Source organism: Mustela erminea, chromosome 10 (genome assembly GCF_009829155.1).
Source record: "Mustela erminea isolate mMusErm1 chromosome 10, mMusErm1.Pri, whole genome shotgun sequence".
NCBI lineage: Eukaryota > Metazoa > Chordata > Mammalia > Carnivora > Mustelidae > Mustela > Mustela erminea.
Window position 1 is genome coordinate 85,294,251 of NC_045623.1, and position 25,622 is coordinate 85,319,872.

Consider the following 25,622-nt stretch of genomic DNA (forward strand, 5'->3'; position numbering starts at 1 on the left):
CTGTTGTGATGGATTTCACAGATGCACCAATTTGCCAAAGCTCAGCAAAATGCATCCTTAAAATGGGTACATTTTACTGCATGTAAAGTATATCTCAGTAAAGTTGGTTTTTAAAAAAAGGTCAAGGCATCCAGACAAACAGACTGGCTGTATGAATTTATTTCCTCTTGCTCCTCACATCCCTTACTAAATTAGAAAAGAAAGGTCTCAAATAAATGGTCTTAGCAACCATCTAAAGAAACTAGAAAAAGAGCAAAGGAAACTCAAAGTAAGCAGAAAAAAGGACATAATAAATATCAGAATGAAAATCAATGAAATAGAAAAAGAGAAAAATCAGCAAAACAAAAGCTGGGTTCTATTTTAAGAAAGTATTACATCATAGTGTTCATAAACTCAGCCAGACTGAGAGCCAGCCTGAGAGCCAGAAGAGAGAAAACACAAATTACTGATACCAAAATGGGAAAGATGACATTACTACAGAATACCATGTAGAAGGCAGGGCACCTGGGTGGCTCAGTCGGTTAACCTTAACCGTCTGATTTCCTGACTTCTGCTCAGGGCATGATCTTCCAGTCATGAGAGCAAGCCCAGCCACCCTCCCTCAGGCTCTGTGCTCAGAGCAGTCTACTTGGGATTCTCTTTCTCCCTTTCTCCTGTCCCTAAATGCATACTGGTTTTCTCTAAATAAATAATAATCTTTAAAATAAATAAATAAACAGAAATAAACAGATACATAAAAGGCTAATAAGGTAATGTTATTAACTTCATGCTAATAAATTTTACAACTTAGATGAAATTCTTTGAAAGACAACCAAAGCTTACCCAAAAAGAGATACCAATTCTCCTATACAAACTCTTCCAAAAAATCTGAAGAGGTAGAAATACTTCCCAATTCATTCTGTGAGGCCAACATTACTCTGATACCAAGACCAAATCAAGAAATTCTAAGTGCAGGGGCGCCTGGGTGGTTCAGTTGTTAAGCACCTGCCTTCAGCTCAGGTCATGATCCCAAGGTCCCAGGATCCAGCCCCGCATCGGGCTCCCTGCTCAGCAGGAAGCCTGCTTCTCCCTCTCCCACTTTCCCTGCTTGTGTTCCCTCTCTTGCTGTCTCTGTCAAATAAATAAACAAAACATTAAAAAAAAAAAAAGAAATTACAAGTATAGACCAATATCCCTTATTGAGGCAGATGCAAAAATGCATAATAAAATTTTAGCAAATCAACCCAAGGCTATTACTTTAAAAGGATAATACTTTAAGACCAAGTGCAGAATGCATAAAACCCAGAAATGTACCACTGGCTTAACACTAGAAAATCAAATATCATTCTCCAATTAATGGACTTTAAAAAACACAACACTGTATGATCACCTTAACAGATGTAGAGAAAGTATTTGACAAAATCCAATATCCATTTCTTTTTTTTTTTTTTTTTAAAGAATTTTATTTATTTGACAGAGAGAGATCACAAGTAGGCAGAAAGGCAGGCAGAGAGAGAGGAGGAAGCAGGCACCCTGCTGAGCAGAGAGCCCGATGTGGGACTCGATCCCAGGACCCTGAGATCATGACCTGAGCCGAAGGCAGCGGCTTAACCCACTGAGCCACCCAGGCGCCCCCAATATCCATTTCTAATAAAACTCTCAACAATCTATAAACAGGAGAGAACACTGCAAATTTGATAAAGGGTATCTAGGAGATACAGCTAACATAACAGCTAACGTAACAATGAAAGACTAAATGCTTTCCTGGTAAGATCAGCAACAAGTTACTTGTATTACTTGCATTAAGCATTATACTGGCGGTTCTAGCCAGTGCAATATGGCAAAAAAATTAAATAGAAGGCATTCAAATTGGAAAGGAACAAGTAAAAATGTGATTATTTGCTAATGACATGATCATAAACTGAGGTGATGGACAAAAAAGGCTCCAACACTAACAAGCAGAGTTTATTAGCAAGGCTACAGAATAAGATTAATGTATAAAAATCACCTGAATTTCTATATACTGTCAATGAACAATCTTCTTCATAAGGATGGGAGCATATATTGCTGGTGAGAATATAAAATAGTACAACCACTTTGGAAAAGTTTGGTGGTTTGGTTTTTTTTTTTTTTTTTTTTTTTTTTTTTAAGATTTATTTATTTGAGAGAGAGAGAGTGGGTGCGCATGAGCTGGGAGAGGGGCAGACGGAGAAAATCTCAAGCACTCCCCGCTGAGCATGAAGCCCAACGTGGGACTCAATCTCACGACCCTAAGACTGTGACCTGAAAAGAAATCAAGTGTCAGATGCTTAACAGACTCAGCCACCTAGATGTCCCAGGTTTGGTAGTTTCTTAAAAAAAGTAAACATATACCTACCATATGGCCCAGTCATTTTACCCCTAGATTTTTATTCAAGGAAAATGAAAGCATATCCATACAAAGATCTGTACATGAATATTCGTAACAACTTTATTTTTAATAGGCAAAATTTGGAAACAACCCAAATGCCCATCAATAGGTGAATGGATAAACAAATCGTGGTATATTTCTATAATGGAATATTACTCAGCAGTGAAAAGGAATAAAATATCAACAAAATTATGAATTTCAAAATAATTATGCTTTGAGAAAGAAGCTAGTATATATACTATATGATTCCATTTACACAAAACTCTAGAAATTACAAACTCTAGTGACAGCAGGTCAGTGGTTTCCTGGGAAATGAAGGTGGCAAGGAAAGACAGGAAGGAGGAATTATAAAGAGGCACAAAGAAACTTGGTGGTGTGGTATATTTATCTTAATTGCAGCTAGTTTCATGGGTGTATAGAAATGTCAAAACTCAACAAGTTGTACATGTTAATTTTGTGCAGTTTACTATATTTGACTTATTACTCAAAAAAGAAAATCGAGGCACCTCGTGGTTCAGTTAGTTAAGCAACTGCCTTTAGCTCAGGTCATGATCCCAGTGTCCTGAGATTGGATCCCATATGCTTCTCTTTCCTCCTGCTCTTGGGTGCTCTCTCTTTCTCCCTCTCAAATAAATAAGCAATTAGTTCATAAAATAAGAACAACATAATATGCAAAGGGAACAAAAAAGGAAAACTCTTAGAAATCGTAAATGTGATTATGAAAGTAGTCAATAAGAAGAAAATGTCCCAGCAATTGGAATAATTTGCATAAAATAATGGATAAAGAGAAGAATAAGAACTTTCCAGAAAGAAAAAAACAGGTTAGATTAAAAGGAATAAAAATTAAATTATAAGTATTGTGACTGTAATAACAGACTTTTTTTTTGGAAGATTTTTATTTATTTATTTGACAGAAAGAGATCCCAAGTAGGCAGAGAGGTAGGCAGACAGAGGGGGAGGAGGCAGGCTCCCTGCTGAGCAGAGAGCCCGATGCGGGGCTCGATCCCAGGACCCCAGGATCATGACCTGAGCCGAAGGTAGAGGCTTTAACCCACTCAGCCACCCAGGCCCCCCAGTAACAGACTTAACAAGAACATTAGATATATGCCTTCAAAACTGAGGAAAAATGACTTTGAATTTATAATTCTATACCAAACTACCAATCAAGTATGAGGAAAGAGATGTTTTCAGATATGGAAGGGCCACCCAAATTTATCTATCACTTTCTTAGAAATTCTCAAAGAATGTGCTCCACTAAAACAGATCAAGAGGAAGAAATGGGGACTTATGGGTGCCTGGGTGGCTCAGTGGGTTAAAGCCTCTGCCTTTGGCTCAGGTCATGATCTCAAGGTCCTGGGATCGAGCCCCGCATCAGGCTCTCTGCTCCGCGGGGAGCCTGCTTCCTCCTCTCTCTCTGCCTGCCTCTCTACCTACTTGTGATCTCTGTCAAATAAATAAATAAAATCTTTAAAAAAAAAAAAGAAAAGAAATGGGGATCTAGGAACAGGATTCAACCCAGAAGGGCAGCAAAGGCAAACACTAGGATGACAGCTCTGCAGCAAGGCTAGAGAACAACTAAGCAGGGTCGGGCCTGGTTAGTACTTGGATGGGAGAACAAACAGTATAGACTGGAGCAGAACACAAGGCTCTAGAAAGGTTTCCAGAAGAAATTTTAAAGGAGTTGATAGATTACTGGGTATGTCTGAACATTTGTGGAGGGGCACGACACAGACACACAGGCAACATAGATAAAGAAGTAAGTTGCATTTGTAAAAAAAAAAATAGTGATAAATTAATTCATAGTTTAAAAAGTAAGTGAGGCTGGGGCGCCTGGGTGGCTCAGTGGGTTAAGGCCTCTGCCTTCGGCTCTGGTCATGATTCTAGGGTCCTGGGATCGAGTCCCACATCGGGCTCTCTGCTCGGCGGGGAGCCTGCTTCCTCCTCCTCTCTCTCTCTGCCTGTCACTCTGCCTACCTGTGATCTCTGTCAAATAAATAAATAAAATCTTATTAAAAAAAAAAGTAAGTGAGGCCATGAACCACTCCATAAAAACAAACGATTCAAGAAAGTGTTTGAAACCACAGTATACTACTGACTTTGCAGTGAGCAATATTCACATAGCTGTAATACTGACGGATATAGATAGAACAACCATTTAAGGCAACTACTACCAGAAAACAGAAAATAATAAGCGCTGGTGGGGATGTAGAGAAATGAACCCTTGTACACTATTGGTGGGGTTATAAAATAGTACAACCACTGTGTCAAACAGTAAGGAGGTTCCACAAAAAATTCAAAGCACAATTACCATATGATCTAACAATACTTCTGGGCATAAATCCAAAAGAACTGAAAGCAAGGTCTTGAGGAGATAGGTATCTCTAGCAGATAAGCACCCAAGTTCAAAGCAGTACCATTTCACAACAGCCAAGAGGTGGAAGCAACTCAAGTGTCCATTGAAGGATAAATGGATAAAGTGTGGTACATTAGTCAGCCATAAAAAGGAAGGAAATTCTGGCACCTGCTACAACAACGGTGAACCTTGAGGACATTACAGCTAAATGAAATAAGCCAGTCACAAAATGAAGAGTACTGTCTGATTCCACTTACACGAAGTATCGAAAATAGGCAAATTCATAGAAACAGAAAGCAGTATGGTGGTTACCAGGACTACAGGGAAGGAAAAAGGCTCGTTGGTTTCTCATTTGTTTTGTTGTTTTTTTAAAGATTTTATTTATTTGACAGAAAGAGAAAGTGAAAGAGGGAACACAGCAGGGGGAGTAGGAAAGGGAGAAGCAGGCTTCCCGCAGACCAGGGAGCCTCACACAGGGATCAATCCCAGGACCCCGGGATCATGACCTAAGTTGAAGGCAGATGCATAAGGATTAAGCCACCCAGGTGGCCCATGGCAGTTAACACTTTAACCAAGTAATCAAACTTAGCATCACTATTAGATTACCTGTCATAAGGCGGTGCCCCCAGTATGATACAGGATGAACACACAACAGTACATATGAATTACACCAGCCAGAAATGCTTACTCTGAATCTAATCCCTCCTCTACATCCAACTTCCATTTCATAGGAAATACAGGCGAATAGAGGAACAAGTTAAATGACACCACAGGGAAACAATTAGACACAATTCATAATGTGAGACAATCTACAAACAAGTGACCTAGATTAAGATTGACTAAGGAGACAATAATTAAACATGTGAACCTTGGTTAGATCCTGTTTAAACAATACAAGACATTTCTGGGACAACTGGGGAAACTGGAATACAAACTAGGTATTAGATGATTTTTTAAAATAATTAAATACATATTTCAAAAAACATCAATAAAAAGTGTTTAACCTCACTAATTATTAAACAAAGTATGTTAAAATTTACCTATCAAATTGGTGACAATAAAAATTAATACAATTTTGGGGGGCAGGACAATCTGGTAACATGTAACAGAGGTTTTCAAAATATTTATATACTTTACCCAGCAATTCCACTTCTAGGTATTCATCCTATAGAAATAAGAGTTGTACATAAATATTTATTGACCAGAATGTTCACTGCAGCATTACTAATGAAAATGGGACAACCTAATTATCCAAGATGGAATAATAAATTATATAATACTTTCTAATCATTAAAAATCTTGAGATACTTAACATGAAAAGGTACTTAAATTACATTAAGTATTTGGAAGGTAATAGCTATTTTTTGTGTTCCCAGAGGACTGAACTAGAAACTACCACTGGAAACTACAGGGAAGCAGTTCAGCTCAATGTAAGAAATAACTTTCCTAAGAATTAGAATTTTTTAAGCAATGAATGGCCTGCTTCATGATTTAATGGGTTTTTTATTATTAGAATTCTAAGCAAAGGCTGAATGGTCACTGGACAAAGATATATAAGAAAGATTTATATATTAAGAGAGTAAAGAGATGATCTTAATGACCTTTACTACTCTAAGAATTTATAATTTCATATAAAGTTTTCCATGAGCTGGAATGTGAGGAAGAAGTTGTTCGTATTTCTTTCTAAATGCTATTAAGAGACTCACGTGGCATTAAATTAAAAAGAGATACTAGAATAATGAAGTTGAAGGATGATTTACATTATCATATTCTATATCAATAATATATACATTATTGATAAAGTGAAAGATGACTAACCTAATGGAAAGGATTCAAACTGAATTGGCAGCAACTACATTTGAACCTACTAATTTTAATTTCTCTGTATCTAATAAAGAACTTGAACAATTACACTTTTCCAAGGTGACATAGCACTATAAGTATCAAAAAGGACAGGAGGCACTATATGCTTCCTCTGTTTGCTTCTGGCTGCTCTTTACTTCATATATAAATAGAGGAACAATGAAATATGCCCCCCACTCTTCCTTTGCAAATGAGTATATAATCTTTAAACTCTGAATGCACGAATAGTGGGCAGTGGGAAGGAACACAAGAACATGGTATCATACTAGGTTCCTAGAAAGCAGAAGCAAGCAGTGGATGCCTGTGAAATTTTTAGAGTAACTGGTGATGTTCACAATTCTTAGACATTAAAAAGGAATCCCCTAAAAGATGCACTTTAAAAAAAAAGTGACTTTTTTATTACGGTTATTTTTTCAAATACAAAGTAGAAAATAACATAATGAATCCACACATAACTATTACTGAGCTTCATTCACCAACATTTTGTTAAAGCTGTTTCCTCTAATTTTTCACGGTTTCAGTTTTTTAGTTTTTTTTGTTGTTGTTGTTGTTTTTTCAAAATTGAAAACCAGTACCTGGCATCACACAATTTCACCTATAAAAACTTCAGTGTGAAAGGATACCCTTTCTTGCAAATAATACCAAGTATTCAACAGATGTTGGCAACCATGGCTAGGTACTGTTCTATCATTACATTTGTACCTAAATTTTCACATATTGTTAAGCCTCATAATTATACCCATTTTGCAAATGAGAAAACGGAGTTTTATTGGCTCAAGGTCACACAGCCAGTTAAGCACTGCAGCTAGAATATGCATTCAGAAGTTAACTCTAGACTAGACTTTACTTTCCCAACCACTAAAGTATGCTGTCTACTCTATCTGCATTATCCTAGTTGTTCCTCGTGGGATATAAATTATTATGGTATAGTGGGAGAAGGACTGCTGAATGGGAAAGAGACAGGAAAAGATGCTACAAACATGAGCAGCTGCTCACAGCTTTTCTTGTGAAATTTTCTTTTCTAAATGCCCCAAATGAGAAAGGAAAATATAATTGGATATCATCATTCCAAATTGCCTAGGACGTAAAAGAAAGTCACTTCAGAGAGGGAAAAGCAATGTCCAAGTCTCTTCCACAGAGGTTAAACATACACAAAGTTCTTTTAATCTGCCCCTCCAATCAATCACCCAGGTGAAGAGGGTCCAAGCCCCTCTCCAAGGAGAGGAGTGTCTCTAGTTCCACCAGACCTTTAAAATAGTTCAAACAAAGAGCACTCACAAAGGGCTGAGCAATCAGAACAAGTAGTAGCATTTGAATGCTTAATGAAATCTGTGACTAAAAAATAAAAGGACCTGGAATGAAAAACTCTTCTGGCCGATGTAGTTCTAAAACTACTAAATAATTAAAGATTTGTAAGGAAAGGGGCATCTTCTCTGAATCTTTTAGCCAAAAGTTCCCCTAAAACTCTTCCTGGTGATTTATGACAGATCTCCTAGTAACACAATTATCTTACCCATGGAGACTAGCTAGAGCATCCCTCTTCCCCATCTTCTACTTTCCCCAAACACAAACAGAAGTGCTTCTTCCTTGCTCCTAGTGCATTTTATACATAATTCTATTAGAATTATATCTCTACTGATTAGAGATATTCTAATCAATATTGTGGTATAATTATCTTTTCCTTCTGTGAACTATTAATTCCTAGAGAGCCAGGACCCTACTTCGGTCCTCTTTATATTTCCAATCCCTAATCTTCAAACCTAGCACCACTGAAAGTGGTTGAGAAAGGCTTGCTTAATGAACAAAGAAGCTGAAGATGACGGAATATGGAGCAATCTTTATGAGAAAGAATCCTTTTATCAGTACCTCTCTGATCTTGGCACCTTCATTAGAGGCCACAAGTTCCCCTCCATTTACCATCAGCTACTAGTCCAGAATGAGTAATAACATAGACAATAATCTCTTGAGGGCTAGAGAAAGAATCCAGTCATTTTGGTTTCTAAGAGCTTTTAGTGAGCCAGGGAGAAGTCAGCTTGAAGAATTTGGAAGGTAGTCAAAACCTTTTAAGAGCTTTTATTCAAATGTCAAGATGCAAAATGGTATTTGAAATGCTTGCTTTTTACATTTAAATCCTAAAGGAAACAGGGAAAAGAAATAATTCTAAATAAAAAACTAACGATTACTAAGCAGCCCCTGGTCATCCACTTCTATTTTTCCAACAAAAAATTCCCTATCCAAAAACTATGGGTCTGGTTACAACCCTCAACCATGGGGGAAGCACTCTTCATGTACTGGTATGAGTCTCCTTAGATCCCCTCTAATACTGGTTAGCCAAACCACTTAGGATCTTATTTGGTTAGGTAATCCCTTCAAGTAAAAATCTGTGGGTAAGAAAGTTCTCTCTCTCATCAGTTTAAGAAAACTAAAAATAATCTCCCAGTTTAATTCATATTACACTGGAAAAAAGAAAAATCCCATCACATCTTTTACAGGCCATTCTACCATGTTACCTTGGTTAGCGTCCTTCGGGCATGTTATATGAGCAATGACTTCCTTGAGATAACTTTCCTTCTGCTTTTCTAGATCTGACTGTGAAAACGTCGAAACATTAGTCCTTGAACAAAGCAAATCAGGAGGAAAAACAGTCCATTAGAACCATGAGTATAGTGCTTTGTAGAGAGAACTCATATATTGCTGATTAGTTAGAACAACTAACTTTCGGAGGCAAAATACTCTTTTAAGATCCAGTGACAGAAAACATTATCAATCACACAGTATATCGCTGAAATCAAGCACGGAGATAAGGTAAAAAGGAAGATGAGACACAGATACAAACTCCCGCTAACAAGGCATAAAAAAGTGCAGATTATCTAGTCCCTAGAGAAAGAAAGCACTTGTTGAGTAATTCAAGGTTAATCAGGACATAGCTAACTTGACAGAGCCACAGAAAAACTTAATGAGATAAAGACTAAAAAGAACCAGCTGGATGTGGCAATTAGAACACTGGTGACCTCGGCAAGAACGATGTCTGGCCCTTGCTCATCCTTACTGCACTGGTAACTGTGGAGTCAGTGGAAGAGAATATTGAGATAATACGTACATAACTGTCCCAAGTAGCCTCACTTGGCTGCTTGGTATAATTTCCACTGTAAGTTAAGTCACAAAATTTCCCTCAATTATGCAAACAAAACAAAACAAAAAAAACCCAAAAAACTGGCATCAGGGAGCATAGTCAAAGGGGACTTTAGCCTTATTTTTAATATTGAAAATTTAAAGCAGTGGGGTGCATGGGAGGTTCAGTCAGTTAAGCATCTGCCTTTGGCTCAGGTCATGATCCCAGAGTCCTAGGATGGAGCCCTGCATTGGGCTCTCTTCTCGGCAGTGAATCTGCTTCTCCCTCTCCCTCTGCCTGTCACTCCCCCTTACTTGTGCACTCTCTTCCTCTCTCTTTCTCTGTCAAATAAATACATAAAATCTTAAATAAAAATCTTAAAAATAAATAAAAAACTTCAAGCAGAAAGACTTAGTATCTGTGTAATCAAAAAAAAATTTTTAAATTTCATTATAAGGAAGCCAATCTGACTCAACCTAAAAAACAGCTTTGTTAATTGAGAAGGCCCATGTAGAGACACTGCCATCTCCTGGCAACAAGAGAACAGACCAAAAAGATGACCCAAATCTGCAATCTCTACTAGAATTTTTCCCCAAGGACAATTGCATTCAAGTTGGGAGAGATAATAAAAGGATCTTCTACATAACTGTATTTTAATATCTGTGTTAAATAATTAGGGGCTCCTGGGTGGCTCAGTGGGTTAAGCCTCTGCCTTTGGCTCAGGTCATGATCTCAGGGTCCTGGGATCGAGCCCCACATGGGGCTCTCTGCTCAGCGGGGAACCTGCTTTCCCCCCAACTCCACCCTCCCGCCTCCGCCTTGCCTCTCTGCCTGCTTGTGATCTCTGTCAAATAAAAATAAATAAAATCGTTTAAAAAAAAATTATTCTAACCTCCTGTCGTATCTATGACCAAGTTTCTGGATGCCCAGGAAAAGAAATCTTACATTTATGTAGTGCTTTCACTAAAAAGTCTCTTTTACTCCCAAAATAACTTGTGAGGCAGTGGAGAAGGCATCATTAGCCTCATTTGTTGAGAGACAAACTGAAGTCACAGGTCACGTGACTTGCCCAAGGTCACACAGCTAACACATTAGCGGTCCCAGCACTTAAAAGTATGCTTACATCTGGTACATGGTTTTACACTAAGGGAGAACTGAGGTGGGGAAGAAAGAAATTGAAGAGAACCAACAGAAATTAGAATATTATCATACTGTTACCTTCTTTTGTTTTGTAGAACAGGAGGGACTTTGACTAGTCTTCTCTCATTGACTTTCAGCCTCCCCGAATCCTTGTCAAGAACATCCTGCTTTCGTTCAGAGTAGAAGGAAAGATAATTATAAGGACAAAGCTGAAAACACTATTTATGGACATATTCTTAATAAAGGCTACAGAGGCATATTTCTGAACCCTCCTATGTACCAGGCACAATGACAGATACTTTAAATGAGATAGTGATTGTAATTTTAAGGAAAAAAAAGAAACCGTAAGTGGTATGTCCATTTGATAAACAGGGAATCAGGTTCAAAGAGGTTAGGTAAATTGCCTAAGCTTTTTCAGCTTTTCAGGAGCTGATCAGGTGCTGTGCCTCGTTTAACATGGCACCAGAGATTGAGAATTAAGCTGAAACCCAAAAAAGGGGAAATAGTAGTAAAATCATCATTACCTTAGTAATTATTCAGTAAGTAATAATTTATTATTATATATCAATTACTATAAATATATTATATCATTAATCCTTACTATACTGTGAAGTAATATTTAGCACAATATATGGGTAAGAAATATGAGGAAACAGAGAGGCTAAACACTTTTCCCAAGGTCACAGTTCTAGTCAGGATTCAAATCCCAATTTGTTTGATGAATACAAATTTCTGCTATACAGCTTTAAATGAAAATAACTTTTCTATCTACCTTGAAAAATTATACTTACTTTGTTTGATGAACTGGAAACAACCGGAAACCTCACTTCACAATTTGATTTATGTGATCCATTTTTCCAGGATGACCCCGTATTAGGAGTCTCTGAATGGTCCACGATCTGAGAGAATACAGGTGTAGGTCTCTTACTCTCAAGTATATTTTTATCAGACATAGTTTGTTCAAAGTCACTGTCTGAAGGAGAAGAAAGTGGGGGCACATCCCAAGCAGAATTACTGGGATCAATCCCTTCAGACTCAGTGCACAGTTTGCTCTCACTTGGGCTAAGACCATCTTTTCTCATCTCTTCCCCAGGGGAGGAAGGTTTTTCAGTATCTTTGAATGAATCAGTCTTGTCCTTATCAAGCACAGCATCACAAACTGTTGGATCAAATGGTGTAACAACTGTTATTTTTATAAGATTCTTTTCTAGTGCAAAGTGTCTGTTTAATGGTTTAGTAGGAGTTGGTCCATGACCAACTGATGTACTTAGCTGAGGTAGTTTTAAGAGGCCGGAGGTCTCAGCTACTGGTCCCAAGCTGTACAATGAATTTTTCTCTTGGGAAGTGTCAAACAGAATTTGACTTCCTTTCTCTCCTTTCTCAATATGCCTGCTATCATCTTTAAGGTCGTCATCCTTCAAGAGTTCTTGAATATCTTCCTCCGTGAAACTGAAATGGCCATCATCTTCTTCTCCCTCACACAGATCCAGCAAGGAGTCATCCAACCCATCCTCATCCAAAGAACCCCAAGAAAATGGGGCACTGTCTTTAGGCAAGAGAGAAGTTCCAGAAGACTGTTCAGAGGACATTAGTGAGCACGTCATATCTGGAAAAATAAGAGGCAGTCTCACTGAGGAATACGAATTACCCCTCTATCTGTTCCACAGTGGTGGTGTCCCTATATTTCAAATTCTTTGCATTGTGACTTGTAACATGAGAAATAATTTTAAGATATTTAACCTTACCAGAATCATGGAAATACACATTAGAACAGTGACAGACTTTTCGTCCTAACAAAATAGTGAAAATTAAGATGCCATAATATCTAAGTTGATAAGGATGTAGGAAACAAGCATCCTCAAACACTATCAGTATCAAAGAGTGTAAGTCAGCACAGTATCTTATGGAGAGTAATCTGCAGTACCATTTGACCCCACAATTTCAATTCTGTGAATTCTTCCTGCAGTAATATCTATACAAATGCACATGGATACATTTATAAGGATGTTCAAAGCAACATTATTTAAAATAGCCAAATATTAGAGACAACCTAAATGTTCATCACCAGAACTGCTCAGTGAAATCATGGTACATTCATACTATGAAACACTTTAAAACTATTTGAAAGCATAATGAAGTAGAGCAGTATATACTACCATGGAATGATATCCACAACATACAAATAAAACAAATATGTATTATGTAAAATATTTGGATTCTTATAGTTTATACTTTAGAAAAAAACAAATGTACAACTTCTGAAATAAAAAAAAAACACACAAAACTTTAAGAATATAAAAATTGTCTTCCATACTGTGTGGAGCTGCTGGTGTGATCTCTGCCACGAGACCAAATGGAAAAAGGTTTCAGCTCCCGCTAGCTGTTCCTTTCAGGAGACTTGTCAAAATGATTGACTCCCACCTTCCTGCAGGCACAAAGAAAATTAGAGGATCTTCTCATCACTTTCAACTCTGCTAATTACAAAGTCAACTGTATTATGCTTTAAGGTGCTCCACCTATTAATTTTGATCTTGATTTTTTTTAAATACCAGAAAGTTGGATTTTGAGTCAAGAACATCAAAAAAATCTTTAGAGGAAAAATTATGCAACTAAGGAACTAGTTTTCTTCCTCCCAACAATTCTGTACTTTAAGAATATCATTTGCTCCAGCAAGATGAATACTGGCTTGAGAGTACTGAGATCTTGCTTGTAGTCCTGGTTCTGTCACTAACCAGCTGTGGTAATTTGCATAAGCCACTTAACCATTTGGACTTGTTTCCTCATTTATAAAATGGGAACCAGGCAATGTCTAAGATTCCACCAAGACCTACAAGTTAATCATGATCAAACATGAAGTCTCATTTTCAATTTATATATAAAAGAGAAGATTTCAGTGTCATTCTACTTGAATATCAGTATATTATTTATACTATTAAAACCTAGCTTTTAAACAGTGATGGACCTAAATTATTTTCTAGATGGGAAGGTGATTAAAACCTTGTTTTTCACATATCATGTCAACGTCTGAGAAGCTGTAAGAAATGCCTAAACACTAAACTCAATAATTTGGAAAGCGCCTTCTGTGACTTTCCCACCCCGCTTTCCCTCCACATCCTGAATTCTAGCTTTAGTTCATGCATTCTTTCAGAAGACATTTTCTGAGCACTGCGCAAGATAAAATGTTTCTTAAAAAACAAAGATACAGGGCACCTGGGTGGCTCAGTTGGTTAAGCAACTGCCTTTGGCTCAGGTCATAATCCCAGAGTCCTGGGCTCCAGTCTTCTCCCTCTGACCTTCTCCCCTCTCATGATCTCTCTCACTGTCTCTCTCTCAAATAAATAAAATCTTTAAAAATAAAAAATAAAGATACATTTTCCATCCTTAAAGAACATATAATCTAGGTACCTGGGTGGCTCAGTCAATTAAGTGTCCAACTCTTGATCTGGGCTCAAGTCTTGATCTCACGGTTTTGAGTTTGAGCCCCACATTGGGCTCCAAGCCCAGCGTGGAGCCTACTTAAAAAAAAAAAAAAAAAAAAAAAAAAGTATAATCCTCCTAGGGCAATAAATTGAAAAGTTATGCACCAATATGAGAAAATATAAAATGGTATGAACATAAAGTTCTGGAGAAAGGAGAGATTATAGAACTTTAGACTCAGAAAGGATTTACATAATGTACAACATGGTGACTACAGTTAACAATACTGTATTTTATATTTGAAAGTTGCTAAGAGAGTAGGTTTTAAAAGTTCTCATTACAAGGAAAAAAACTATGTGAGGCCGCCCGAGTGGCTCAGTGGGTTAAGCCTCTGCCTTTGGCTCAGGTCATGATCTCAAGGTCCTGGGATCTAGTCCCATATCCCTCTCTCTGCTCAGCAGGGAGCCCGCTTCCTCTTCTCTCTCTCTCTCTCTCTCTGCCTGCCTCTCTGCCTACCTGTGATCTCTGTCAAATAAATAAATAAAATCTTTAAAAAAAAAACCAACTATGTGAGGTGATGTATGTTAACTATTCTTACTGTGGTAATCATTTAGTAGTATGTACATTTATCATTACACTGTATGCCTTAAACTAATATACTATATTAATTATATCTCAATAAAACTGGAGGGGAAAGAAAGAAATTTTTTTTTTTAAAAGAAGAAACTTAGTTAAATTTACTCATCTTCTGAGATGGGCCAGCAAGAAATATAAAGTACCAATAATAAACCAGGCACTGTGAAACACATTTTAAAACCTTTTTTTTAGATTTTATTTATTTGACAGATCACAAGTAAGCAGAGAGGCGGGGAGAGAAAGAGGGGGAAGCGGGCTCCCCGCCAAGCAGAGAGCCCAATGCGGGGCTGGATCCCAGGACACTGAGATCATGACCTGAGCGGAAGGCAGAGGCTCAACCCACTGAGCTACCCAGGTGCCCCCCATTTTAAAACTTTTTTTAAAAAATAGATTTTATTTATTTATTTTTGAGAGAAAGAGATAGTGAGAGAGAGCATGAGAGAAAGTCAGAGGGAGAAGCAGACTCCGAGTGGAGCTGGGAGTCTGATGAGAGACTCCATCTAGGGACTCTGGGATCATGACCTGAGCTGAAGGCAGTTGCTTAACCAACTGAGCCACCCAAGCCCCCCTTCTTAATTTTAAAACTTCTAACTTAACTCCTCAACATAACTAACACAGACCTTGCCAAATAAACTAAGCTTTCTTTTTTTTTAAACTTAGGGCTGCTAAGACTTTTTATGTTATTTTACCAATATTCCAGCATTGTTACAAGAGTTCCAGGCACTGCAGGCATTGAAGCAGGTGCCTCTATGAAGAGAAAAGTAGTTTTCTCTGCCCAGTGACTAGGTTATTTTCTAGTATTTCTTTAGGCTGCAGTAAGAAAAAGTCTAAAGCTTGTAGGTGTCAAGCACAAGTATCACAGGCACTAATGTTAAGCAGCCCTATTTCTGAGAAGCCCTTTCTAAGCCACTAACTCCACTCTCACTCAAACTCCTTCCAAAAGGAAGGTCCAGTTCAAGCAGCCGGCATGACCCAATGAAGAGTTCAATAAATCTTCATTCTTAAGAACTATAGTTAGAAGCATCAAGTAACTCAACCAAGCACACAGACCTATTAACGCTAGAACGACGATCCAAACACAGGTCTAATTCCAAAAGTAAAGTCTTCTCTGTTACCCTTCTCACAGATATGCCCTGGGTGGGTCAACAAACAGCAGGAGCCTTCTAATTTCAGTACACTCTCTAATATACTATGAAAAATAAAGACACTGAAGAGGGCATTTGATCCCCCTTGGCAAAAATAATTTAAGCCACTTTATTACACACAGGCTTCCCTTGACTTCCCAAGTAGAACAGAAGATGAGAGATATCCCTGAATGTGGCCAAATCTCGTGGCCAAATTTCACTGGAAGAAAAACATCGGTTACTCGCAAACTTGATTGTGCATGCACAGGACCAATATCCTTCACAACAACTGAAAGCATCAATCTCTATACCACATGACATCCAGAGACACATGGCTCTTCTGAGCTTCTTTCAGAGAATGTTCCAATGTTTGGGAGCAAAAGCATGCAAAACAATATTGTGTGTACACACACACATACACATGCATATATATAATTTTTAATTTACCCAAGTCATTCTCTCCACAATTTTATTTCCTCATTTTAAAAAGGCTTTTTATTACACGTAACTTACAACATACACAAACGTAACAACAGTATAACAAACCCCCATATACCCACCACAAGGCCAACAACTATCAACCCATAGCAAATCTTATCCCATCCGCTCCCCAACTTCATCAGATTACCTTGCTTTGTTTGTTTTGTTTTTAAAGATTTTATTTATTTGTTTTGAGAGAGAGAGAGAAAGAGCGCACCCTCAAGCAGGGGGAATAGCAGAGGGAGAGTGAGAAGCAGGCTTCCTGCTGAGCCAGGAGCCTCACGTGAGGCTAGATCCTAGGACTCTGAGCCACAGGCAGCTGCTTAACCAACTGAGCCACCCAGGTGCCCCTTTATGGGATTATTGTGAAGCAAATCCCAGGCATCACATCATTTCATCTAGAAATAAAAAGGATTCCTTACTGTAAAACACATGGTTCAGGTATGCAATTATTTTATAAATGTCTTATTTTTAAAGATAAAAAAAAAAATCAGGGTGCGCCTAGGTGGCTCAGTAGTTAAGCGTCAGTCTTTGGCTTGGGTCATGATCAGAGGGTCCTGGGATCGAGCTCCACATCGCACTCCCTGCTCAAAGGGAAGCCTGATTCTCCCTCTCCTGCTCTCCTTGCTTGTGTTCCCTTTCTTGCCGTGTTTCTCTATCAAATAAACAAAAAAGATTAAAAAAAAAAAATGGGGCACCTGGGTGGCTCAGTGGGTTAAAGCCTCTGCCTTAGGCTCAGGTCATGATACCAGGGTCTTGGGATAGAGCCCCTCATCGGGCTCTCTGATCCATGGGGCGCCTGCTTTCCTCCAATCTCTCTCTGCCCACCTGTGATCTCTGTCAAATAAATAAATAAAATCTTTAAAAAAAAAATCAGTATGCAGGGCGCCAGGGTGGGTCAGTCATTAAGTGTCTACTTTCGGCTCACGTCATGAACTCAGGGTCCTGGGTTCGAGACCCACACTGGGCTCCCTGTGTGACAGGAAGCCTGCTTCTCCCTCTCCCATTCCCCTGCTTGTGTTCCCTTTCTCGCTGTCTCTCTCTGGCAAATAAATAAATAAAATCTTTAAAAGAAAAAAAAAATCAGGGGCGCCTAGGTGGCTCAGTGGGTTAAAGTCTCTGCCTTCGGCTCAGGTCATGATCCCAGGGTCCTGGGATCAAGCCCCGCATCGTGCTCTCTGCTCCTTGGAGAGCCTGCTTCCTCCTTTCTCTCTCTGCCTGCCTCTCTGCCTACTTGTGATCTCTCTCTGTCAAATAAATAAATAAAATCTTAAAAAAAAAAAAAATCAGTATCCAAATAAATCCACACACTGCAACTGGCGGATATGTTTTGTATTTTAATCTACGGATTCCCCTGTCTTTTTTTTCCCTTGCAATCTGTTAGAGAAATAATACCATATAGTGTATGGATACATGTATCAATCATTAAATTATAAAAACATGCATGGGAATAAGCAGCACAAAATTCAGGACAATGATTTACCTCTGGGAGTAGAGAGGGAAGAGAAATGGTGGGGGGGTATGAATACCTTCAATTCTATCTGTAATGTTTTATTTCTTTAAAAATTAACAAAAAAACCTATAAAAAATATGGCAAGGGGTGCCTTTGAGCCCCACATTGGGAACGTAGAAATTTCTTTAAAATATAGATATGGGGGCACCTGGGTGGCCCCGTGGGTTAAGCCTCTGCCTTCGGCTCAGGTCAGGATCTCAGGGTCCTGGGATCAGGCTCTCTGCTCAGCAGGGAGCCTGCCTCTCCCTCTCTCTCTGCCTGCCTCTCTGCCTACTTGTGATCTGTCAAATAAATAAATAAAATCTTAAAAAAAAAATCAAATATATATATGCCAGAGGCCTGGGTGCCTCAGTTGGTTAAGCAACCAACTCTTGATAGCAGCTCAGGTCTTGATCTCAGGGTTGTGAGTTCAGGCCCCGTGTAGGGGCTTAAAAAAATTTAAAAAAAAAAGGGGGGGGCAGGGACACCATTTTAGAAAGATTCCATTTCTGCTGTTCTTGTGCTAAGTCCTGTTTCAAGGTCTACATTTTGCATCTGAATAAAACAAAGAAGCTATGTTGCCACTCCAAAGGGAGACAAGAAAGTTAATCATTCTCTAAGTTCCATCCTAGGCCCCATACACCTGATAACATCTAAGAAGAACGATCCCAAACAGGTTCACAGACATCAGCTTCAAACAAACCTTGCCTGACACTGGCATCATTACCCCCTACCTTCAGTGATTTATGGAATAACACCTACTATTCTCCTGACACTCACCTTTGATTAGAGGCTTCCTTGGGTTCCTGAAGGAACATGAACCCTGGACCCTTTCCAATATGAAACCATAACCCCAAGTGACAGAGTAACATACTTTTCATTTTTGGAGTCTCCCAGACACTCTAACTGCTATCCTCTATCACTTACTATTCAATGAACTCTGTTCTCACTTCCTCCTGGCTCCCATATGATTCTTATCCTGAACAAAGCCAAGGACCTCAGTCAACTGGTATTAGAAGGACCCCCGCCCCCAGTGCTCCAATTCAGCCTGCCTACATCAATAAAATAAAGCTGAATGGTGTGTGTATAATAGTAGCATTATGTTATTTCCTATAAACCTTATATGCTTAAAATATTTAATAATTTAAAAAAATTTAAATTAATAAGTCATTAGAGAAATATGATTATGTTCTGTAGTTGCAAATGTCCTCTCCTACACAACGGGACCATCACAGTAGCTATCTCATAGTGTTGTTGCCAGAATTAAATGAGATTATGAACACAAAGCACTGAGTACTACAAGCACAATGGAAAAGCTCAGGAAGTAGTGGCTATAGTTTCTATTTCTTCCCACTATCATCAACTCCTTGACCCTGAGGAGTCTCAAGGAAGCATAGGAATGGTAAGAAAGAATGCTAATCTGATTGAGAATTTTCCCTAGGTCCTTGTTTGTTAAGAAATTATCTGGTATACTCTAATCTCTTCTAGTTCAACCATACTGCCATTGAATTAATTAAAGACCAGGCTGGGGGCGCCTGGGTGGCTCAGTGGGTTAAAGCCTCTGCCTTCCGCTCAGGTCATGATCCCAGAGTTCTGAGATCAAGCCCCACATCGGGCTCTCTGCTCAGCGGGGAGCCTGCTTCCTCCTCTCTCTCTGCCTGCCTCTCTGCCTACTTGTGATTTCTGTCTGTCAAATAAATGAATAAAATTTTTAAAAAAATAAAAATAAAAAAAATAAAGACCAGGCTGTGTGGACATCTGAAATATCAGGCAAATCCTTCGAATTAATGGGTACTGACATGTCCTATATAGAGGGACTGAACTAAAATTCAGAGACCTCGGGGCACCTGGGTGGCTCAGTGGGTTGAAGCCTCTGCCTTCAGCTCGGGTCCTGGGGTCCTGATTCCAGGCTCCTGATCCCAGGATCCTGGGATCGAGCCCCACATCGGCTCCCCCAGGGGAGCCTGCTTCCTCCTCTCTCTCTGCCTACTTGTGATCTCTGTCAAATAAATAAATAAAATCCTTAAAGAAATAAATAAATAAAATTCAGAGACCTCACAAGTCACTTCAAGTCCCTGAACCACAATTCAGATGAGAACAGTCATCTGAAAAATGGAGGATACAATTATATGCTGTTAACTTCAAACACAGATCATCATGTGGATCAAATGAAGAGATATTTATGAAAGCACTCTACACCTAAAAGCCCTATGCTAATTAAAGCTGATATACAATGAATTTGCAAGAGGGGGGAAATCTCAGATAACATTAAGATCTAAAGTGAATTTCCACAAGACAGCCTTAGCACTTCTCTGTCTGCCATTCTACCATTAACTGCCTTTCTTGGCACTTGCTTTGTAACTTCCACCTAAAATAAGGATCTCTTTATTTTTAAGGGAAGAATATTTTCCCCATCTCCCATCCTGCTCCCCATCCCTCCTGTGACCCTATTCTGTCCTTCCACATCTCTCTCACCTGTCCACCCCCTTCTTCACACTTCAGTTTACCACCCCCATGCTCTGTTCTCTAACCACCTAGCTGCAACCTCAGAAACTGGTTCCTTGCTATTTTTATCCTACCTAAGAAAACCTATTGCCTTAGAGCACAAAGCCTTAAAATTCCAACACCAGACACAACTCCACATCCCTCCTTCAAGGTTCTTAACCCAAGACCATTACCAAGATAGATCTGATAAGTACGACCACGGGCAAGCTAGATCTGATTAAGTATGGTCAAGGACAAAGATGATTTCCAAAGGGCAGGCCATCGATTTCCAACTGTCCCCACACGCAATACCCGAACAGCATAAAAGGCACTCCCTAGGCTTTATCACTCCATAAAATGGGCATAACATTCAAAATAATCAAAGTGAACTGAAATTATCTGTAAGAATTCTGCAACTTCCTCTGAAGTAAATGGAAATACTATAGGACATTAAAACAACTTAGGGCTGGAAATCTCTGCTTTACGTTAACATTTCACTAGATATGGAGTCCAAGGTTCTCATCCCACAGGGGCATTGAAACTAAATACTAAGCTACAGCAACATGTTTCTTTTTAAAAAGAAAATGTTTTTTAGATAATTTATACACGATAGCTAGAGCTTGCAACCTCTAACAAATTCACAAGAATCTGGAGATCAGCCGATACGCAATTCAACCACTTCTTTCCCTTCTCCAGGGCCCACCCTGGAGTGTCAGCTGCCTTCCCTCCCGCCCTGGACGAAACCGGTGGCAGCTCCCGTCCCGAGAGCCAAGAGGAAGGGTAACCCAAGTCCACCCTTCGTAGGATACTCCTTGGGCTGCCCCCTGCTCTCTCCCCCAGAAACCCGACAGCCTCAGCACGGCATCTGCATCGGGGCTGGGCCTTCGCACTTCCCTCCTACCTCCCCCGAAAACACCGAGAATTCCCGCCTCCCCGCGGAAGGCGGGAGAAGCGCGGGGTAGCTCCCCGCCCCTCCCCCCGCAGGCGCCAAACCGACCCCTACGCAGGCCTGCGCGGTGCACCGCTCCCCGGAGGGTAGCCACCCACACCCACGCCCACACCTCGGTGGGACCGAGGCCCTGTCAGTCCGAGGGGTGGGCCATCCTCTCCCTCCCCCACCCGCTAGGCGCGGCGGGAAGATCTTCTCCCTAGCAACAACCCCCCCTCAAGTGGGGCAGGGGCAGCGGCACTCCCAAACCCCCTAACACACCCATCCCCCCCCACCCCCACTGGACAGGGAGACTGACAACGCTGCCCGCCTCACAGGTGACCCGACGGTCTCCCTCTTCCACAGCAGGGTGAGAGACATCTACCTCCCGCCGACGTGGAGGTGGGGCGCAGGGACACTCCCCCTCCTGCCGCCATCACCTCAGGAACGACAATCAGCCCTCTCCCAGCAGGGTGAAGCCTTCCCAGCCCTTCAACGGGGTGGACCGGCATATAGAGCCCCCTGGAGAAGCAACAGGCACCCCCATCCCCCTCCCAGCCGGGAACGCAGACCCCCTCATCCCTCCCGCTCTTCACCTCCGGAAGCGGGGCCGAAGCCTGAGCGAACGACTGCGCCTCACTCCGCCCCCTGCGCCATTTTATCGCCCCCTCCCCGACCTCCCCCACCCGAGGCTGCCGGGCCAGCGCAAGGGGGAGGGCAAATGGGCAGTGATTGGCAGGAAACCGCCCCGCCCCTCAGGGGGTTGTGCCCCGCGCAGGCGCCGCAACTCCGCCCTCCGTACCTCCGGGCTGGCCTGCTGGCTCCGCCCCTTTCGCCTCTCATCGACCCGCTCGACTCTCAGTTGGTCCTGGCTCCTTCCTGTCCGCTCTTAGGCTGAGGGTTCAGGCCGAGGAAGCCGAGCGACGAGCTCAGCTGATGCAACCTAACTGGGCCCGCGTGACAGTTCCCGGCACGCGGCGGCGGCGGCGACCGAGGAAGCGGCGCGGTGCCGGGCTGAGCGCGGGAGATAGGGGCGACGGAGCCATGGGGGACGCTCCGAGCCCTGAAGAGAAGCTGCACCTTATCACCCGGAACCTGCAGGTCGGGCCTCAGGGTTGGAAATGCGCTCTTGGGGACTGGGGGCTCGAGGTCCAGTGACCCTGAGCCTCACTACTGGATCCTAAGTGTGTGAGGTCGGGGACTCCGCGCCGTGGCAGCTCAGAGAGACTACAGCCCTCGCTGCTGGTTGGTCGATCGGCCAGTCACTCAGACAAGCAGCAGTTGTCTGGGTCGCACAGAAATGACAGTGGGCTTACCTCCTGTGTGCAGTTACCTTGTGTTGAGTCCAGTTTTGAATCCAGGACTCCCACCCCACACACCCTATTATGTGCCAAGCGCGGTGCTAGGCACTGGGGATACGTCAGAGCCCTACCCTCCCGGGGCTTGTCTGGAGAATCAGACGTTCAGGATGACCCATAATTCAAAAACTTAGTTACAGTTTGAAACAAGTGCTGTAAAGTTCTATCTTTGGAGCTTTGGAAGGGAATTAGGGAAGAGGGTTGGGGGAGTGTCAGGGAATGCTGAGGATGTGAACTCTAAACTGCGCCTTGATGATGCAAATCACTTGGCTCCACATCTGTGCCAGCTGTTTCCAGGAACTGCAGGAGTAGAAGTTAACCAGAAGAAGAATGGATTGGGGGGGCGTTTTAGATAGAAGGAAGCCAGGGCAATACGCAGAGGGGAGAAAGAACACTGGTTCAGAGGGAAGGCAGATTTGGCTGGAGTAGAGTGAGCAAAGTGGAGATAACTTAATAAATATATATTACCCATTTCCTTGCCTCCTTCAGGCCTCTGACTATTGTCACATTATGGGGAAAGCCTTTCCTGACCACTTGATTTAAATAACATACCCCCTGCTACCAGAATTGTCTCACCCCTTGTTCTAGTCTTTTTCATTGTTGTTTCTCCATAGAACTTATCATTATCTAACATACTATATGTATTTTACTTGTTTGTTGAGAAGGGTTAGGTAAGGACCAGGTCAGAGGGCCTTGCAGGCTATGTTTAAAAGTGAAGTTTATTCTAAGAGCAGTGATACATTGGTTGGGCCACAGCTGGGGGGGGGTCTGTTTTGTTTTGTTTTGTTTTGTTTGAGATACAATTCACATGCCAAAAAAATCCATCCTTTTAAAGTGTACATTTTGGTGGGTTTTAGTATAGCCCCAAGATTGTATAATTAGTATCACTTTCTGATTCCACATTTTCATCACCAAAATAAAACCTGTAACCATTGGCAGTCACTTCTCATTTCCCCACTCCTGGCAGCCCTGGGGAAACACTGATCTACTTGCTGTCTTTAATTTGCGTATTCTGGGCATTTCTTGTAAGCGGAAGCATGTAATTCGTGGCTTTTTATGTCTCGTTTCTTTCATTTAGCATGTTTTTAGGGTTTATCCATGTCGTCACACCCATCAGAACTTTATTCCTTATTATGGCTGAAAAATATTCATGATTATACGGATATATCACATTTTGTTTCTCTTTTCATCAGTTGGTGGACATTTGGGTTCTTTCCACTCATAACTTGATCTTAACCAGTAATTTTTGCATGGTTCCTCTTAGATTCTTTGTCCTGTCTCTTTCCACAAAATAATGCTGTTTGGGGACAAAGGATACACAAAGCTAATGGCACTGACTCACTTAGGTTTTAAAGGATAAGTGATAAGGACCTTTCTTTGGGTGGCAAGAGCTCTCCTAAGTTCCAAATAGTCAGGGGCTAGAAGGGTATGGGATCCAGCTGCCAGCTCCCTTGAAACATAGGATTTTAATAAGTCTGCTAATAGGTGATTCAAACCAGCAAAACAGTTTTTGTCTTTCATGGCTTCTGACTGCCTTCCCAAACCATTACTTAAAAGAATCACTAAAATCTCTTTTGTTATCAGCATACTGGTCTATTAGGATTTTTCTAATATTGTCTTAAGGCAAAATAAACCATTAAAGTATTAAATAGGTGAATGAGTCAATCAAGTTTTGTGTTTTAGAGATCTCTCTGGCTGCCTTCTGGAACATGGACTGGAGGGAGCAAGAATAGATACAGGAGTCCTGCTAGAAGGCTATTACAGTAGTCCTGGTGTGATCTGATGGTGGCCTAGGCTAGTGTGGTGGTATGGAGGCAGAGAGAAGGAGGAGGATTTAGGAGCTTTGGGGTAACTTAGGCAACTTGGTGAATGATAGTACCATTTACTGCACTGGAGTGAAACTATGAGTGAAAAAGATGGGTGGGGAGCAAGGTGGGAAGGTGAGAGCACAAGGTTAATTTTGGACATATTGAGTCTGAGTTTATTGGGTTGATAACAAGTACACTGTTCCATATATGGGTGTGAGCAGTAGATTTGGTCGTTAATTAGCTTATAAATAGTAAGTGAAGCATCTTAAAAGGAATAGCTAGGGAACGTGTAGAGTAAGAAAAGAAGAGATAGGGCTGCAAAGATTGCTAATATTTAATGATTAGCAAGAAGAACAGCTGTAGAGAAATCTGAGCCAGCAGCCAGAGAAGTAGGAGGAAAACTAAGAAAATAGAAAAGTGAAGGACCAAAAGAAGGGAGTGTTTCAGGAATAGAGTGAGGACTAAAAAATTTTCATTGAATTTAGTAACAATGGGAGTCATCCATGATCTTAGCTAGAGCATTTTCAGTGGTGTGATGCTTCATGGAATTCAGCTGGAATGGGAGGTGAGAAATAAAGACCAGAAGAGACAAATGTTTCAAGAAGTTGGCTCTGAAAGGAAGGAACGTGAGTTAGAGTAGATGGAGGAGAAGGTGCGAGTAGGGACATGTCCCATTCCCTAACAGCAGTGGCATTTCACTGGAGTGGTGCTAGCAACGGCACCAGCTTAGGTTGGCTCTCATTCAGCACTGAGAGCACGGCTGGACCTCCCTGCAGGCTCTGGGCCTAGACCCCCAGTGACGTGTGCTTTTGTTTTCCTTGTCACAGGGTAAAGGATGAGCAAGGTGGGGCACCAGCATTAAACCAGCTCTTCTGCTTCCACAACAGGAGGTTCTGGGGGAAGAGAAGCTGAAGGAGATACTCAAGGAGCGGGAACTTAAAGTTTACTGGGGAACAGCAACCACAGGCAAGCCACATGTGGCTTACTTCGTGCCTATGTCTAAGATTGCAGACTTCCTAAAAGCAGGATGCGAGGTAA

At 41.0% G+C, this 25,622-nt stretch overlaps 2 protein-coding genes across 11 annotated transcripts in view; one reads left to right on the forward strand and one right to left on the reverse strand.

Moving 5' to 3' along the window:
- The window catches only part of S100PBP (S100P binding protein), a 53,348-nt gene that overhangs the window by 16,173 nt on the left and 11,553 nt on the right, over positions 1 to 25,622 (reverse strand). Inside the window, exons 1-6 of one of the 9 annotated variants that reach the window (XM_032302996.1) lie at positions 22,015 to 22,167; positions 13,172 to 13,282; positions 11,649 to 12,463; positions 10,936 to 11,024; positions 9,116 to 9,219; positions 5,880 to 5,907 (exon numbers count right to left, since the gene is read on the reverse strand). In XM_032302996.1, coding sequence (XP_032158887.1) covers positions 5,903 to 5,907; positions 9,116 to 9,219; positions 10,936 to 11,024; positions 11,649 to 12,461 — 1,011 coding nt within the window. In that variant the 5' untranslated portion in view covers positions 12,462 to 12,463; positions 13,172 to 13,282; positions 22,015 to 22,167 and the 3' untranslated portion in view covers positions 5,880 to 5,902. The other 8 variants (XM_032302995.1, XM_032302991.1, XM_032302988.1 and 5 more) reach the window with 8 other exon arrangements.
- The window catches only part of YARS1 (tyrosyl-tRNA synthetase 1), a 37,873-nt gene continuing 34,605 nt past the window's right edge, over positions 22,355 to 25,622 (forward strand). Inside the window, exons 1-2 of one of the 2 annotated variants that reach the window (XM_032302986.1) lie at positions 22,355 to 22,519; positions 25,472 to 25,618. In XM_032302986.1, the coding sequence (XP_032158877.1) occupies positions 22,355 to 22,519; positions 25,472 to 25,618 (312 nt within the window). Of the gene's footprint in view, positions 22,520 to 25,411; positions 25,619 to 25,622 lie in introns of both variants that reach the window. The other variant, XM_032302987.1, reaches the window with a different exon arrangement.